This window comes from Poecilia mexicana, unplaced genomic scaffold, assembly GCF_051168715.1.
Source record: "Poecilia mexicana isolate PSO_F unplaced genomic scaffold, ASM5116871v1 scaffold_4, whole genome shotgun sequence".
Lineage (NCBI taxonomy): Eukaryota > Metazoa > Chordata > Actinopteri > Cyprinodontiformes > Poeciliidae > Poecilia > Poecilia mexicana.
The window spans coordinates 30,033,298-30,052,232 of NW_028263373.1; the positions used below are offsets into that span (position 1 = coordinate 30,033,298).

The 18,935-nt window shown below is 40.0% G+C and overlaps 1 protein-coding gene across 1 annotated transcript; it reads right to left on the minus strand.

Annotated features, from left to right (window-relative positions):
* Positions 1–726: 726 nt before the first annotated feature.
* nrl (neural retina leucine zipper) lies at positions 727–8,092 on the minus strand. Its single transcript, XM_088005179.1, has 4 exons — positions 7,287–8,092; positions 6,915–7,196; positions 4,760–4,978; positions 727–2,410 (listed from the first exon to the last, which is right to left on the minus strand). Exons 1-4 carry the CDS (start codon positions 7,902–7,904, stop codon positions 2,246–2,248), a joined length of 1,284 nt encoding a protein of 427 aa, XP_087861305.1. The 5' UTR covers positions 7,905–8,092; the 3' UTR covers positions 727–2,245.
* Positions 8,093–18,935: the final 10,843 nt, after the last annotated feature.

Here is an 18,935-nt window from a genome sequence, read left to right on the forward strand (position 1 = left end):
AATGGGAGCGGGAAACCATGGCGATGGTCCTCGCTTCTGTAATAATGTTAATTCTAGTCACGACAGAGTAAAATGATAAACTGTAGGAAAGTAAAAATACACACTAATGGAATGGAAACCAGTGAAATAATTATAAGTACATAAATAAACATTAAATACTGAATAAATAAGTGAATAAATAAAAGAACAATTGATTTCTTTTCTTTTTTCCTTTTTTTTTTGTACCTACACTCACACAAAAATAAATAGCCTCTAACGAATGAAATCTGGCGTTGTAACTCCAGCTCAGAAAATATCTCAAGAACAGTTTGTGTTTCCGTCTTTGTTTTGATCCCTGAACTGTTAATTAGTCCCACAGAGTCCACAGTGACCAGCTCTGTGGTGTCACATTTTGCTTTGGATAAGGAGACCTGCAGAGGTCTTCCCCAAAAAACATCTTCCTATTTACACCAAGCTTTCTGTGTCTTTACTCTGCGATGGATTGCTTCGAAATACATTTCCAGAACCCTACATCTCTGCGTTAGCAGAAAAAAGCAAAAGACAAAACTTGATTGTTTGTAGCAAACAGCAAGTCTGTACTTTGTTCTTGGCTGAAGGCCACTAACTAATATGTTCAGCTAGTAAGAAAAGGAGCTTCCTTTAGCTAAAACACAAGAGTAATGTCACAATCACTGACGGATTCCTCTGAAAGGTATCCTTGTACATTCTTTAATCTATGATTATTCCTTTTTTTTTTTTTTTTTTGCATTTTATTTATTTATTTGTTTATTTTACAAAGAATGACAAGTGTTGGTGAGCTTAAAAACTTTGGTAGGCAACTGTGAAATATTAGCTGGCAAATATTCAACTGCATACCATGGAAACGTGATCCAATCCCATATCACTCCACGTATCATCACTGCACTACTCAGACCTCTGCAGCTTTAGCAGCTTATTGTAAAAAAAAAAAAAAAAAGAAGAAGAAGAAAAATGCTACAGTGAGCCTTGGTTACTCATTTGGACATATGGAAATAGCAGATATATTCTATTATTGCATAGATGCCACGCTCAGCAGTGCGAGGGACTGTGAAGCTCTTTTGATCTGTTGCACTGGTTTCAGGAGAGCTCTCAGGAGGTTTTTGTGCTTTCACAGAAAAATGTATATTCAGTGCTTTGCAAAAATGTGAATATCCCCTATTTTTTTTCCTTTTAGATTTTGTAGCTTAATAACCACATACTTTAAAGAGTATGTTTTTCAGGTACACAGTGCCGTTATGTAGAACAGTCAAGGATGTTATCTTGAGTTGCTATAAAAATACAATTTTACTTTGTAATTTAGTGCCTTGAATTTGGGTCTTTGTCTCTTTAAAAACTCCTGCTCTTTCTCGGAAAAGTCAATTTTACATTAAAATACCCCTCAAAGGCGTTTTAGAGATTCTTTTTTTGTGTTGGACCAAAAGAAAGTAGCAAAACTACTGTGAAGTGGAAGGAATATGATCACCAAAACCAGGACATTCCTGCCATACATACTTTTTTTCTCCATCTGTTGGTTAGAGCTGATGGGAAATGAACAACAATAGAGGAGAACTAGTTGGAGCCTGCAAAAGCTTAAAAACATGAGTGGTAAAGCCGAATGGTTTGGCTCCAAGCATACCGGGTTGCTAGAATGGCTCAGACATGAAATGAATAAAAAAAAAAAAAAAAAAACCTGTGCTGAGACTTTAAATTTTGTCATTGTATCTGACTGAGCTGGACTCAGGCTGGAACAATTTCAGTTCAACCATTTAGAGAAATACCCTGAAAAGACTTGAGCTGTTATTGCGGCAAAATGAGTTTCTACAAAATACTGACTCAGATGGACTGAACAACATTTTTTTTTTGATTTAGAGAAGAAAAAAGAACTTCTCCTTTCAGTTCGCAATTATGCACTGCTTTGTGTTGGTCCAGAATAAAAATGTCAATAAAAAACATAATGTTTGGTTTTTATGTGTCAAAATGTAAAAAAAAGAAAAAATGTTCAAGGGATATGAGAACTTTTGCAAGGCTCTTTACCTACAAAGTCAGATCGCTTAATTTTCTTTCCGTCACTCAAAGTGTGTTTTTCACAGTCGTAAAGCCCAAAAACTACCTGAAAACGCCTCTCTTTAAAATGCCTCTCACACATAAACACAACAATGCACACACACAGATCCTGCGTCCCCCAGAGTGTCATCACTCATCAGTTATTGCTCCATGTTGGCTGGTCTTGTTAAAATGCTTGATAAACTCAGAGGAAGTAGTCGGGGGGCGGGGATGGCGGGTTACTGGTGCGTGTCTGAGGGGCCGCCTCGCCGCCGGCTCCCGGGTTTGTGCTGAGGAGTTTCTCGTAGCGAGCCTTGTAGGCGTCCCTCTCCCTCAGCACCCGGGTCAACTCACACTGCAGCTGTTCCAGCTAAAGAATTGGGGGGGAAAAAAACAAAAAAAACAACAGAGAATTATTGCTTCTTTGAGTTTTTCTTAATGGCGCTGCAAGGATTTAATGAAATAGTCGGTAAAATACATCAGCAGAATGTTCCAGTAAGGTCTGCATTGTTTCACGTTCCCAAAGTTTTAACTTCCCGTTCATTGAAACATTGTAAGAAACGTCACACACACATCATTGCTTGGATGTAGAAGGATATTATTATTACACTGACCCACCTAAAGCTGGTCTATGTCTATGAGATCTGATGCAGTTTATACAGAAATATTAGGCATTCGCTAAGAGGGTCGAGGGATCACTTCTTCTCTATCTGGGATCCAGTGCTGACGTACCGACACAGACTCAAAGTCATACCCTCATAATCTCATCAAGCATTTTTAAAAATCTATTATGTTATATATTTAATTATTTGAAAGTTATTTTATTTCTTCATTTATTTATTTTTTGCTATTTTTGTTTTTTGTATAAACTATGGTTTCCCAAACAAAATATTTTAAGTAGTTTGTTCCCGATGATAAAAATGATTCAATTTTTACATTTTATTTACAACCTTTTGGTTCAACTGTAGCTCTAGGTGTCCAATTGTAATGGCAAAAATAGTTCAAACAGTTTTATTTTGTTTTTAGTAAAAAAAAAAAAAATCTAAATTCTCATTTGAATTTACTTTGACTATATGTGTTGATTGAAACCATACCAATGCAGTCTGTGTGCTTTAGATCGTTTTCCAAGTGAAAAATACAGATTCACCTTCAAGTGTTTCATGAAGATAAATCAAGAAATTTCTTTCAGCATTTATCTCCATCCACCTTCCCATCCCACTGGCTTCCTTCAGATTTCTCCCCACAGCATGATATGACCACCACCATACAGTGGGCAGGTTGAGGTAGATGTGCAGGTGTAAGTTTTTAGCATTCAGGCCAAAAGCTTCAGTTTTTGTCTCTCTCCCCAGAACATCCTCCTTCACATCTTGTGCCCCCTACATGTCTTGCGCCAAAATGCAAACAAGACTTTTTATGACTTTCTAGCTTCTCATCTATCGTGGCCAGATTTGAGGAGTTCAGGAGAAAAAGTTGCTCTGTCAACCGATTGTCCCACCTGAGCTGTGGATCTTAACATCTCTTTTTCAGAGACACCAGGAGCTTTCTAGCTGATTCTCTGATTATTGCTTTTTGTTTTGTGTGAAAGAGTAAATAATACTCAAAGCTTGGGATTATACTTCCACAACATACTGTTTTAAACTTCTCCACACTTTTCTGTCTGACCTTGTCAGCATCAAGGTCTTCGTGATGCTGCTATAAGAGCTTCACAGAACCTCTGGATGCATACTGACGCTAAAATGCACACAGGCGGACTTTAGTTTCAAGTTAGGTGACTTGCAGAAAGCAATAAATTAACATCATGATAAATCAAAACAAACTCAATAATTTCAAATTTCTCTCTCTTTCTACCAAAACTGGATGATAAAAGTCTTCAGTCAAGCCCTTATTTTGAAGGGCAGTTTTGCTCACAGAAACTTCATAATTCATTTTATTTGTTGTTTCTGTTTTGTTTGTTTATTTTTTGATATTTCAAATGTCTTCCAGTCCCAGTGGTAACTGTTCATTAGAATTTAAAGTTTATTAATCTCTGAAAACGTGTCCTTGCATTATTATGCCATTTCCATAATGTTACTTGGAAATGGTCTCAAAGCAACAATGTTATCGTTTATCGCAATAACTTTTGGGACAATTTAAGGTCCAGCAAAATTTGTTATCATAACAGGCCTAAATATGACCCTATGGTAAACTTTTCATATCATTATTTTCTTTCCATTTTACAATGACCCTTTAGTTTGTGTTGGCCTATCACATTAAATCCCAATGAAATGCACAGAAAGTTGATGTTTAACACTGTGGTAACACTTTATTTGACGAGGTGTGCATAAGACTGACATGACATAACGCCTGTCATGAACATGAAGGAGTCTTAGTGAATGTTTATGACTGATGACACTTTCAGTGCACTTTTCACGCATTGAAAGTGCATTAAAAGTGTCAACTTTGCATTATTTGGTAAATACTGACACCTTTTACAGCAAAGTTGCATTAAACCTTGCATCAAAAGTTCATTAAAATTGTTAACTTTGCATTAAAAGTGTCTGTATTTACTGAATCACACTTCATGACAACAGTCATTAGCATTCATGAAAACTCCTTCATCTTCATCACAGAGGTTTCGTCACGTTTATAACAGCGTCGCGTCAGTCTTATATGCACACCCCGTCAAATAAAGTGTCACCTACTGTCAGTCAAAGTTTCAAACATCAGTGTGTGTGTCCACCTGTTGTGTGAGCAGGTGTTTCTCTGACTCCAGCGCGTGCCGGTGCTGCAGGCGCTTGTAGCGGCAGGACTGGGCGTAGCCGCGGTTTTTGAGCGTGCGACGTTTCTGCTTCAGGCGCACCACCTCGTCCTTGCTCACGCCACGGAGGTGTCGGTTGAGCTCGCGCACCGACAGGCTCACCAGCTGCTCGTCGGAGAAGCGCTCGTTCACCCCACATGGCTGAGCAGATGGGCAAAACACACAGTTAGCTAGCTGGCAACAGTTTCAACGCCGAGAGGAGTGTGCATGTTAAAGGAGTGTGAAATAGGTTTGGGAAACATTTAGACTTTTATGTTACTATGATGTTTTGGCTACGTGTGATGTGTTAAACGTGGTGTGTGTGTGCGTGTGTGTGTGTGTGTGTGTGGGTGTGTGTGTGTGTGTGTGTGTGTGTGTGTGTGTGTGAGTGAGCACGTCTGTCTGTCAGGATGCACATTTCGGCACCACATGTCCATAATCTGTCATGTAATCTGACTAAGTGTGGGTGACAGTTATCAGGATTAGGTACAGCAATAATAGCAGATATTATCGTAAACTCACACTGTGCTCTATATAAAGATCCATCGAGACATCTTGATCAACCAGAACACAGCTTATAAAGTTTATTTACCTGTGGTACTGCATTCACTGAAGATCATTTCAGAATGATTTAATGCAAACTTGCTTTAGTGTAGTAGCAAACAGAGGCTAATGCCTTTATCCTGATGAGTCTATCTCTGTGGTCAGTAATACAAAGGCTACAAACAGATAAAGATTGATTATATTGTAAAAGACATTAAACCTCTTTACAGTTTAATGTTTTTTTTTATGTATTTACATTATTGTGACTATATATCTACTTGCAAACACAAATGATTTAGCAGTGTTGTGCTTTTAAAGGACTTCTTAAAGAAAGTTTATGGTTTTTGCTTTGGTTTAGTTGTGACTTAATCTTGCTTGCAACTGGAATCTGTGACTTCTGTCACCTCTAGCTTAAAAGTGTTGGAAAAAAACCAGTAGGAGTTGCTTATTTCTTCATTCTAAATGACAGGACTGCAAAACAAACAAATAACAACAAATTTCCCCAAATTTTAAGCATTTAAACACTGACAAAGCACTTCCTCTGCCATCAATTAAACTGGATTGTCTATAGCTGATAAATATGCAATACAAATCCATAGAAGTGCAAATTAACAGTTAATAACTGTGATTAGTAACACATTTCTATGTGTGAGGCAGCCATATTGGAATTTGAGGCCTGAGTTGGTGAAGAAGGTGCTGCTTTCTGCATCAGAATACCAACTTCAGGACATTGGTATTACAAATTAAAGTTTAGTCTAAGTCTAACATGGTGATTTTGCCTTAGAAATCATTATAGCTCTTGTCATAAACTTTTAGTTAAACTTTCAATTGGTAGTTCTTTGAGTTTATTTGGTCTCAGACATGATACTTTAAAGCTTCTATTAAAGAAACACTTCTATGATCTTTGAAATCATAAATTGTAGAGTGTTGTTACCTGTTTCCATTGCTAATATTACTTAGTGCACCATTTTAGGTCTCCAAAGGCAATGAATGGCGAGTGCCCATCCTCTATGACATGATTCAGATTCAAAAAGTTTAAAGAAAACCTCAGATACCTAGAAGGAATCCAACATGAGTGGTTATTTTGATATGAACACATGATGATAAATATTAACTTTTTTGACTGAAAAATTTTCCTATTTTTGTAATTGAGAAAAATATTTTGAAAAATGTTTTAATGTCCTTTCTGAATATGACCTAAGGAAAGATCTTGAAAACAAGGGTTAGTTCCCTGGTTTTACCCCACTCTAACTTTTCACCTACTCTCAGTCACAGTCAGTCTTTATGTGGCACATTTTCCTTGTTTACTTTTTAATGAAACTTTCACGATTCACAAAAGACCTTCTATAAACACGAAGGGTAACATGATAGTCTGTCTTTTCAACAACTTTCTACAGGTGGGGAAAGGCTTAAACTTGTGAGGACCTTGTCACCTGTCAAACTGGTGGTCAAAAGTCTAGACCATTTGTGTAGAAGTGTGTTGCATCTTTGATTTCCTGTTGTGCACTTTCAGCGAACCATTATCACGAGGACAAGTCTGATACGTGACGCATACCTGGTTGACTTGTGACTGGTGATGATGGTGGTGGTTGGCATGCATGGGATGGTGAGGATGATGATGGTGATGTTGGTGGTGATGAAGGCGGCCCTGGGGGCTGAGTGGCTGTGGGTAAGGAACTGAGGCAGGGGCACCATTAGGGAGCGTGGGAGGGGCAGACGACAGGAAGACTAGCGGACGATGGCACATGTCTGCCGCCTTGGTGCAGGAGATGTCTCCTCCACTGTCACTACTGGAGTCTCCCAGGTTGCTGTTTGAGCTTTGAGAAAGACCTGGGAACTGGAAGATTGAACAAGAAGAATAAAGTCACCCCTTCAAAGGATACAGGCGCAAGAAATGAGAAAATAGCCCTGGAGTTGTTGCCGTCACCTGTGAGCTGACCGCTGCGGCAGCTGAGTTCAGCAAAGCTTCCACCGCATCTTCGCATCCCAGAAAGCCATTCCCGGGTCCCCTCTCTCTGTCGCCTCTCTCTGGAACTCCACCCAAAGCTCCTAGCAAAGTGGCGGGCCCCGTCACCTCCCCTCCAAACTGTTGCTGCAGCGCTGCCAGCCATATCAGGTCCTCAAGGGAGGCAGGAGTGGGGCCTTGAGAGCCACCATGCGCGGGACTGCTCTCCACGTTCCCCTGGGACCCAGAGCTAATGCCAGAGGTGAAGCTGTTGGATATGGACAGAGGGAAGGAAATGGAGGAGGACGATGACGAGATAGAGGAAGAGCCCGAGGGTGGCGGGTGTGCATCGCTGAGAGTCGGCGAAGGTGGCAGCGAGTTGTAAGGACTGGAACTCAAACTGGAGTCATGTGGAGGGTTGCTGGTGTACGGAGAGCTCGAGGGGTCATGGGGCAGGCCAGATTTGGGGTACGAACATGGAGGAGGAAGTGGAGGCGTGTCCGATTTCACCTCAAACTTGAGAAGGTCAAAGTCGTTGAGGTACTCCATGGCCAGAGGGCTAGGGGGCAGAGATGGCATGGGGAGGGAAGGAGAAGACATGGCGCCTGCTGCTGCTGCTACTGGGAGCTTTAACTGGGTTTCTCCGTGTGTCAGGATTTCAGGAAAGCCCTCTCCGCTGCCACGGCGCAGCTCATAGACGGCAACAGTAGTGGTACCAGGTGGTAAAGTGATTGAGGAATTTCCACTGTGAGAAACCGTTCGTCTCCTTGATCTCGTCTGTGATTCTTGTGTCCTGAAGAAACAAAACCAGGGCCACAAGAAAGAGATTGCGTCTTTACTCTCCATTTAGTCAGATTCACAATAACTCATATGGTAGTTCTTGAAATATACAACCAGACATGCTTTCTCACTGTCAAAATGTTTTGGCAACCAGTAGGTCAGCTTGGGATTGTTCAAACAAGAATAACTTAACAGGTGCAGGTTGTAGAATAGCTCATACAGTATTTATTTCTGTTTTAAGCTTGTACTTTGACATTGCAACAAACCTTTTAGAAAGTTTGCTGCAATGCCATTAATGACTTTTCAAACTAAAACTCACCTCACATAAAAATGTTATTTGTACGTCTCATAAATCATTTAAAAAGCTGAAAAATTTCAAATGTTTCAATTAGCACAAAGCAACTCAAAGACTAATGAGCTAATTTTTAAAAGCTAGAAGTTTGCTCAGACTGACCAGACAGTACCATCGTTTTGCTGTCACTTTATAAACTCAATATTTTAGTACTTGTACAAAGGACCTAAAAGCTGCACACGTTTGTATAAAAGTGATACCTTTGTTTAAGATAACTTTGTTTATTTTAAATTATCTAATCAAGAAATTGCCTACCTTTCCATAAATAAATAAAGTAGATACTCTAAACTACTTTTCAGAATGGTCGCATCCTGAGGTTTTATCTTTACATACCTACTGTACAGAAGACAGCCCAATACATATAACATCAAATAATAATAATAATAATAATAATAATAATAATAATAAACATCCCACTCAACTCAGTACTAACTTGAGCACAAAAATTAAATGGGCCTAATCATTTTTGACAGAAAGATACACGACTCAAGACACCAAATCCAATTATCAAGAGGTTCAGACTTTAATCCAGGCCAAGAAACTTTCAAAAAAACAAAGTGAAAAACATTTTTAACATGGCTCAGGAGTCAGAATATGACTTGTGACAAACTTGATGATCACTGAAAAAGTTTTACGCTATAATTTTAAATCTTGGAAACCAATAATCTCACATTAGTCCAGCAAGGCAATCGCTCAATTCAAAGAAATCACCACACACTGCGTTCTAATATCACCAAAAAGCCCAAACTTTTTAATCCAATCTGCGCCACTAAGGATATCAAAGAAAGCTCGAGAAGAACTAAGCTGTTTTCCACCTACACTAATTACAGACCTTCAGATTTAATTATTGTAATTACCCAAATGAACACCTAATTAAAAATCCACCTTCAACGTGTGCCTTTGGTGCACAGCCCATTAGTCCTGCACCCCTGCGGCTTGAAATGGATTGTAAAAGAAAGCAAACAGTGTCAGGGCTTCATGGAGGCCTCAGTCTGGCTCCGGACCAGAGTCACGGCAAAAACACACTTCGCGAAAGAACAAAAGTGGAACGAAAGCGGAACGAAAGGAAGGCCTGGAAATCAGACAGGCGTCAATCAAGGAGGAAGGAAATCGTCTTACCGCCGGTCATAGAGATGAAGGATGGTTACGAGCTTTTTTCAGGCATCCCCACCAGACACACACACACAAATAATTGACTGACTGGTTGACTGACACGTTTGGAAAGAGACACAGAGGAAACAGAGTGTGTGTATGTGCGTGTGTGTGTGTGTGTGTGTGTGTGTGTGTGTGTATGGTGTGTGGGTTTAGCTCCCTGTCACTGAGTGCCACTGCCCCCTTTCTTCCCCCCCCCTCACTGCAAATCCCTGTTTGCAACAACCCCCTCCCCTCTTTGCCTCCCCCCTCATCCCTCTCTCATGGTTCACAGGCATGTTCACACACTCTAGCAATGTCTCGCTGCCTCTCTATCTTTTATCCTTTTTTATTATCTTGGTTTTTGTTTCTCCTTAATGCTCACACAGACAGACTTACCTTCACGTTCCCATCTCACTCTTTGGGGTTGCTGCCTATCAGTCAATAAACTCTTAGAGACGTTGTGAAACTAACTTTCTGCGGGTACCAGTTCATCACTATTCCATCAGAAGTTTTCTCTCACACCTTTATGTCATATTGCTAAATCGGACTCTGCCTGACTCAATACTTAGCTGAAAACACATTTGTTGTCATGCCTCTAGTTGCACTACAGACTCTGTGCTGCCTCACCGTGGACAGTCCCTCTGACCAAAGTGTTAGTGTTGGCGCTTGGACCTGATTTGTGCAAAAGTCATTGTGCCCCCTTGAGCCTTTGGACATTTTGGCACATCAGATCTACAACACTCATTTCATTGTGGTGTAAGAGAAGAACGCAAAGTTTTCTTTACAACCAAAAATCTTTAAGGTCACTCATTTTGATCTGATACCCCTAAAAAACCGATTCCCTTCATACCAGTGTGTTATTTGGTGTCCTATGAAGACCGTGAAGGTTTGCTGTCGAACATATGTGAACAAACAGAACCATGAAGACCAAAGAATACAGCAGACTTCTATAAATGTATAAGGCAGAGTTAGATCCGAATATATCTCAAGCTTTACCCTGTTTCATGGAACACTTATCCTGAAAACTGGAAGAGTATGGCTCAACAACTACAAACTACCAAACTACTGAAAATGACACTCCAGGCAGGGAAAGTATTGATCCCACAGGCACCCGAAGGCTCAGGGCCAGTGCAGTCCTTGCATAAATCCCACCTCAGGTGAGTTTTTCCATCTAAAAATATAGTTTTTTTGTACATTGACAAACAGAATAGAGCTTTATTACTGTTAAATGTAGTTTTAAATATTTGTATAGAAGGGAACAATCCAGTTTAGGCTTGGCCAATCTAAGTATTTTGGATTTGAAACAAGAAAAAACTAAGAAAAAAACAGAAGCCATGTAGATTATTGCTTATGTGAACCAGACACAAAGCATCAGTGTATCTATTCAGCTGTAGAGTGAGATGACCTTTTTGAGTGCTAATGCCACCCTGTTGGCCATGTCATCCTGGGCACGCTGCCCATACCCAAAACCACCACTGGTAGCTCTGGAGGAGTCGGAGAGATCCAAAAGTCAGTTGACAGAATCAGTTGCACTCCATATATGTTGCCTTTTTGGGTGAATGGCAATAGGAGAACTATTATTGAAAGGAAACTATGACTAATACATTTTACTGTTTGACACAGGGAGAATGTTGCTTTGGTCAGAGGAGAACAAAACAGACATTTTTGGCCAACATGCATCCCACTGAATATCGCCCTGATCACACCATCCCCAGGGTAAAACATGGTGGTGGCAACATTATGCTGTGGGGCTGGAAACTGGCATGAGATGATGATAAGTTGGGTGAATAAAAACCTGCTAGAGGCTTTAAAGGACTTGAGGCTGGGACAGAGACTCACCTTCCAGCAGGACCCTGAACATACAGCTTGAGTTATGATGTCATGGCCCAGTCAAAGTCCAGAACTAACTGTAACCGACTGTAGCAAGACAAGAAAAAAAAATTATGATCATACAGCAGTATGTTTTATTTTTTACTACTAAAATGTGTCAATTTTCTGTAGATTAGACTTGCAGCAGTGATCATAGTGAAACATGATTTTACAAAGTCTTGATTCAAATGGAAAATGCACAGTAAACTTTTGAGATTTTTTATTTTACTTTTGCAAAGAAAGAAAGAAAGAATTGAAACCATGTACCATTGTTTTTCACTTCACAATCATGTGCCACTCTGTCATCTTGGTCTATTTCATTAAATCTCATTAAAAAAATCCTGAGTACTTTGCTCATGCAATGCCAATAAGTGTGGAAAATGTAAAGAGGCATTAATTATTTTGCAAATCATTGTATAACGACAGTCTAAATTATAATATAATATAATAGGCATTTTCTGAGAAAAGTGTTCAGTTGGAAATATTTTTCTTCTCCATGTACTTGGTGAAACCATTCAATATTTTGCTAGATTTCCTTGTTATATCTGCCATTTAAATAAAAATAAATAATTTTTTTTTTCTAAAGTTGGGTTAAAATATCAATCCAACTTCTTCCCTTTCTAAGCCTCAGTACATTTATATTTTTTTTTACAAGGATCAGCGTGTTTCAACTTCAGAAATGGAGCTAATAGCGAAAATTCAAACTGGAAGACTCCATCCCCTCCATTCGTCCATCGGCGTCATGCTCATCTCCGACCTCAGCGCTGGACCTCACCTGGCGTGTCCAATCATCAATCAAGTTCAGCATAAAAGGATCCACACCCAAGTCATCGGCCGCTTCCCAGCTGCGTTCAACCCACCACCTCCCCTTCTCCACCCTCATCCTTTGGCTCCAGGATGGCACTCTTTCCAGACCTCCACCACCAGTGTCGGGCCCCGGGGGAGAGCATCCCTAATCGGTTATCGGGATGTTCATCGAGTTCACATCAAATCTCAGCTCAGATCAGCTGCCGGGGCCCGAGCGCCAAAGAACTGTTATTCATTGCTGTCATTAAATCTTTTAATTGTTCCTTTTTCTTCGTCTGAGTCTTTCCAGATTGAATTAACAATGTAATTAACACATCTAGACAACTCTTTGAAAAACGTCATTAAATGCTTTATATTAAAGGTATTAAATAATTTCACACTGACAGTAAGTGTCTCTCAGTCATGTCCCATGCCTCTTGGACTTGGGATAAAAACCTTAAATGTGAACATTTTTAGCTCAGCGTTGTCCCTCTAAGAACCCTCAGCGGGGAAATGCACAACAAGCATTTCTCGATGCTCCTTAAAAGCTAAACTTGTTAATCCTGAGTCTCTGCGTGTCTTAATAGTGTCTCGCTGTGGAATCAGTGAGTTAATAGTGCCATCACAAATCTGATTTAGACAGCAAACAAAACCTTTAATGCAAGCAGACATGCTGAGTTGTGGAAAAAAGATCCCAGAGAAGCACAAACAAAAGTTTCAGATGGAATATTTCTGAAATCTACACAACAGAAAAGAACTGAATAAATACATTATTTAAGAGGCAATCTAGCCTGAATGAAGACTGGTAAAATTACATCTGTTCTCTTTCAGTGTTTCTTTTACGCTCCCTGTTCCAGCTTCTCTATCTGACCATCATGTGTTTCCAGGGAAAGCTTAGCAGCTAAACCAACAGGGCCTCCGGTGAGGGGGTGAGACAAAGACAGGCAGAGACACAGAGGAACTTACCTCATGCTCTACTGAAAATACTACATCCTCTGCATCTGCAGTCGTGCATGCATTTATCCTATCGATTTTTAATGCACATTCAGGTGAGACCTTTGAACCCACTGTTTTTGCTGTTTAGCCTCCTGTTGCTGTCATTTAACTACCTACTGACCGAGATTACCGTAACGATTGAAAATACGAGCGGATGAGTTGTCAGAGAGCAGTGCTGCATGCATACAGGATGACAGCGAGAAGGCCGAAACCGTCCAACTGGGAATAAAATACAGATATCATATATCCTGAAATCTTTCCTGTATATTGAACTGTGCCTCTATCATCTTACAGAAACAGTAAAAATGGCTATTTTGTCCTTAGGTCACGATAACAAATTTTGCTGGACGATAGATAATCCTAGATCTTATTACGATAAACGATAATATTGGTTTTTTGAGGCCATTTTCAAGCAATATAATAACACACCCTGCCTGGCCTGCACTATAAAGGCTTTTCACATAAACCTGACCCCAGAGTCAGAAAAGAATGAGAGAGAGAAAAAAGGCTTTTGAAACATTCAGTTCCTGTTTCATGGAGTGGTTTTAAAAAGATGTGAAATGGTCAGAACTGGTTGCCAGGGAGACGTTAACGTCCACAAGCTTACCGAGGAGAAATGGCTGCACCAGCATCAGTTCATCAAAGAAATCGACTCTTTATATTAATACAGTTACACCCTGGAACCAAACAGAGAAAATATATTATTTACTTGTTTAGTTTACCTTTATTTTCACAATTCTGCACAATTTGCACAATCTTTTTGTGTGTGTGTGTGTTAAAGCATATTTCTAGTTTTTGTGTCATACTGATTTAAATTACTTTCATATATGTGGGTATAAAAACTACATGCTTAAGCTCATCAAATAAACACAATTCTTTGTTTGAAAGTTCTGCAGATTAAAAGCAACAGCAGCAGTTGAGCTTCAAGTTGGCTTAAAAAAATATTCAAAACCCACAACAGTTTTCATAGTTAGTTAGTTAATTTAACTGCAATGACCCTTTAAGCCAGAGCATCTCCCATTGTTGCTACAAAAACCCATGAATGGGACGCTGCCCCCGCTGTCACCCTGCTAGCCCAGGTCTCACATCCTTCAGCGTTTATCCTTTGAGAGGCCATGTGAGGTCGAGTGACATGAGCCCTTGGAGTTGGAGAAACTGAGGAAAAGGCTTCGATGGAAGTGCTGGCCCGGGTGGCCGCAGTTGACTTCAGAATCATCGCTAAATCAATAAAAAGGGAAAAAAAAAAAAAAAAAGAGGAGACGTGCACACAGCCGGGTACGCTGAGAACGAGAGAGTGACGGAGCTAATGGCGGACCGGCTCTTTTTGGACAGATGGTGTGATCTGCAGGGTCTCAATAACTTGGCCTTATCCCACATATACATGTCCTAATCCCCACTAACTCTGCTACAAGCAGCAGGCTTACACGTCTCACCTCACAAGAGCCACCACCTCCCTCACTCCCATCCCTTCCTCAGCCTTCTTCACTCATTACACATACAGAAACACACACAGACAGGTGACACTGGAAAGGTTTCTGTCGTGGGGTCACACTACAGAAACTGATCACATTGGTAAAAATTGATACTCCAGTCCAATTAATTAGTCAAATAAGGTGAAACATGTAGGATCTGAGATGGTTTGATATATATATTATGCTGCCTTAATGTATTTTTTTTATTTTCTTTATTAATAAATGTTTGGCCAGGTTTTGAAAAACGTTGATGTTGTTTGTCATTGTCCCAAAAAGTGAAAGATCTCCACATCCCTCGCAGATTTGTTATGTTTGCTTCTTTATCACATTATAACGCTTCAGATAATCAAAACAAACAAACAAATAAAGGTTATTATCAATCAGAGGTAACCTGAGGAAAAACAAAAGTTGCTTTTCAAATGATGATGCAATTTATGAAGAGAGAATTAGTTATCTAAATCAATCATTATGTGAAAAATAGTAATTGGCACCTTTAATTAATTGTCATTAACTTGTTGTAGTTGGATCAACTTCAATATTGACTCAGATATTGAAGTTGATCCAAATCTGAAAAATCATGAATTTATCTGGAAATTCATCTACCCAGTCTGTCAATTCATACAACGTCTGATATTAGAGCACACCATCACACAACCACCACCATGTGGTATGATTATACCACATATTGGTATGATTTTTTTCCCCAAAATGTGCAGCTTTTTTTTTTTTTTTAAAGAAATTCCACTTTATATTTTTTGCTGTTTTAAGATGCTATCATGGGAAACATTTGTTTTTGCCATGTGTCTTTTTTATTGTTGCATTAGTAAAGAATAAATGTGAATACAATACGCACCTCTGCTTCCTACTGTGTCATAACTTTTGTTTAATACATTTTTTTCTTTGCATAAAATTGTGGAAATGTTATTCCACAGTATTCGAGCTGCACTTTGTCTGCAGCTTGAAATATTGTAGTAATATCAGCAGGATGCCTCTCGGCTGTGCAAACACAGCCCCAAATTCAGTGTAATCATAAAAAAAATGAAGTGAAACTATTGTTTTATTACAGCTTACCGAAATATTATGTAAATATACCCTTGGATGATCTATGTTTATCATTAAAACTCCCAAACTGTTAACTTTTCTAATCTCTCTGTTTTTCTTTTTTTTTTTCCTTCTTCATCTTCTAATCCATCACTTCAAGCTTTAAATTGCCCATTTCTAAATCTGACTTTGAGCTCGTGTAGCTTTGAGATTAAACATGTTCATACTCTTAAGGTATTTACCGGACCTTTATTGATTTTCTTGCCTGGCCAGACCGTCTTACATCCTGCATCTGCGTGTGCACAATGTTCCGTGTTTACTCCTGCCTGCCGTTCACACGTGCGGTCTGGTTGTGAGCGGACTTATCGGGGCTAGTCATGAGATTAGAGCTGATTCTCCATCAGAAAACCCAGTGTCAGATTAACAGAGAGCAGTTCACGTAAGCTGTCAGCGCTCCCGTTATTACCTCACCTCACGCACCGTATCGTATCGTCCCCCACCGTCCGTCCCCTCCTCAGATCAGTGAGCGGTTTTATCGTGATTAATTATTTAATTTCCCTTTATGCGCGGCTGATTCTGCCGCGGGGGAAACTATGACATTTTAGTCTTTAATCACGAGTCCGCCGATGTAATTTAAGCCAACAATTGTTGGAAACGCTGATGTTTGAGGTAAGGTAGGGAGAGGTAATTTTATTTATGTAGCACATTTTCAACAACAAGGCGATTCAAAGTGCTTTACATAAATTAGAAGGAAATGCAAACAAAAATAACAAACCAAAGGACAGAGCAAAAGAAGAAAAAGTATAAAACTACATATTAGTTCCCCATGTTTAAGAATAAGTAGTCCATAATTTATAAGGTAGAAAGGTGAGTTAATCTGGATTCTAAGTTTGTACTAATTCCTTTTCTGGGTTGCAAGATAATTATAAGAACTCCATAATTTATAATTTATAAGGAGTTTCCCTGGAAGAACAAATAGGAGTTTCTCTGCATAATAATATAAAAAGTATAATACTGGTCTGAATAGTGAGTACTCCACAATTTCTAAAAGTAATAAAATAAAGTATAAAGCTAAAGATTGATGTAAAGTAATGAGTATTGCTTATTCATGATGCTCGAAACCTTCAGCTTGTGGCAGGGGGCTTGAGTGTTGTCATTTTTCTTATGATGATGAAAATTAGCATGCCTTTTAATTTGGGATAAGGCCCTTTTAATTTTCTCTCCCTCTCTCAAGTGCATAGCAACCGTTCTAGCAGATGTGCTGCTGGGCGCCTCCAGATCTGACCAGACAGCTTAAAGTTTCCAATGCTTCAACCTCACGTCAACAGTGGTTATATTAACAAACAAAAAGTATTAGACGACTTTAATCTTAACGGGGGTTGGGGGGGAGACAAACACAAAACAAAACAGATGAAATCTGGTTTGGCAGCAGACAGGGAGACTGAGACTTGGTTAGGGAGGATGAGGAGGAGGAGGAAGAGAGGGATGAACGGATTAAGGAGGTCGATACTTTGGCTGCTCTCCCAGACTGAGAGATGACACTAAATCTGTTAATTCATCCCCCTCCTCCTCGCTCACTCTGATTCCTCTCTCCTCCTCCCTCATCCTCCTGCAGGATTATGATATTTCCACTGTCGTCCTTAATGTCAAGTCGATAATCAATGAGATTTGGACTTGCTGGAGATTTGACAAGATGATTTTCACAGCACTTTCAAGGAGATCAAAGTGTGTTTGTGAGCAGCAATGGGACTGTAAATGGGGCTGCTATAAAAATTATGATTTTAGCAATTTCTTATAACATTTGTTCGATTAGTCTGACTGCTGTTGTTGTGCGATGAGCTCCACTTGTTTGCCTCAGCCAGTGGAAAACTGTTAATTCTACTTGCATCAGTCTGGGTGAGGGTTTAGATAGCAGAGAGCGGCAGTTTCTGGTACAGGCGTTGTGGCTCTTTGCCCAGGGTGCCACTGTATCAGGGGGCGGCACCCTAAACAAGTATTTTGTTGCTCATTCGGTCAAAAAGCATGGCCTTTTTCTGGCATCCATGCAACTCTATGTCAAGACTAATTAGGAAACCTCTTTATACAAACTATTGTTTGAGGACAAGTAGCAGATTCTTCATAATACGTTTGGTTTTGTGCAACCTGTAAGGAAGTTGAATTATTACAACTCTCGTCACATGGTTGTAAGGATAGTTAAATGTGATATTGTGGGGAAAGTCAAGACATCAGTTATTATCATGATGCAAATTGTGGACCGTTACAGGCCTGGTTCAATATTCAAATGCCGGAAGGTGCCACGTTCATCTGCTCAAAGAAAATTACATGCTCAGACATTATGTGAGCCAGGAAACACACCGGCTCCAGAGAAGACTCTTCTTTGGTGTAAAATTTTGTGCTTCGGCGCCAGAACAAAAGCAACAAAAACTTTGTGGAGATACAAGCTGAAACTGGTGGGTGACGGTCAACATCCACAGTGAAACGAGTTCAGAAACAGCATGGCCTGGAAAACTGCTCTATGAGGAAGAATCCACCGCTTCAAAGAAAACAGAAAAGACAAGAGGCTTACAAATATTAGCCTCTAGTTTTTGGAGACATGACGTGGAGGAACATCGGTCCACATGTCTTGTGACAAGACAGAACTAAAATGTAGGTTGTTACATTTGCAACCTGAGAACACCAGTGAGGCTGTTTGAGCGGCTCCATCTACCAAACAGGCATCTAGGCCAAAGGTGACATTAGGAGGCTGAGGTCCATGTCACCTGTTGTAGAAACAGTTTCTATGGCGACCGCGGTGAACAGCTCACATGTGACCTTTGCCAGCACGAGCTTTATCACGTTAAATACAACCGAGACGCGTCATGTCCTGCTTTGGTGAGTCATCCACTCACGGAGTTACGTTTCACTCAGGCTCGTTGACATCTCACAGTGAGCAACCTCATTCTGCCGTATTTCAAGAGGACTATCACACGAGGAACAGATCTTAAACCTTCAAATAATGAACAGAGAGGCTGAAGAAAGACTTCCCTACAGTGGCTCCAAACCTAAAGAGGCAGCAGAGCATCTGGCTCCCTGTGTGAGAGGTGTGTCTTTTTGGTTTCAAGGGGGTATTCTTCTACTTTCGGAGCACCATGACCCCCCATTTCTTCGGCGCTGTCTCCATCCTTTTATGCTCTCGCGTCTTACTGTTCTACCCACACGTTC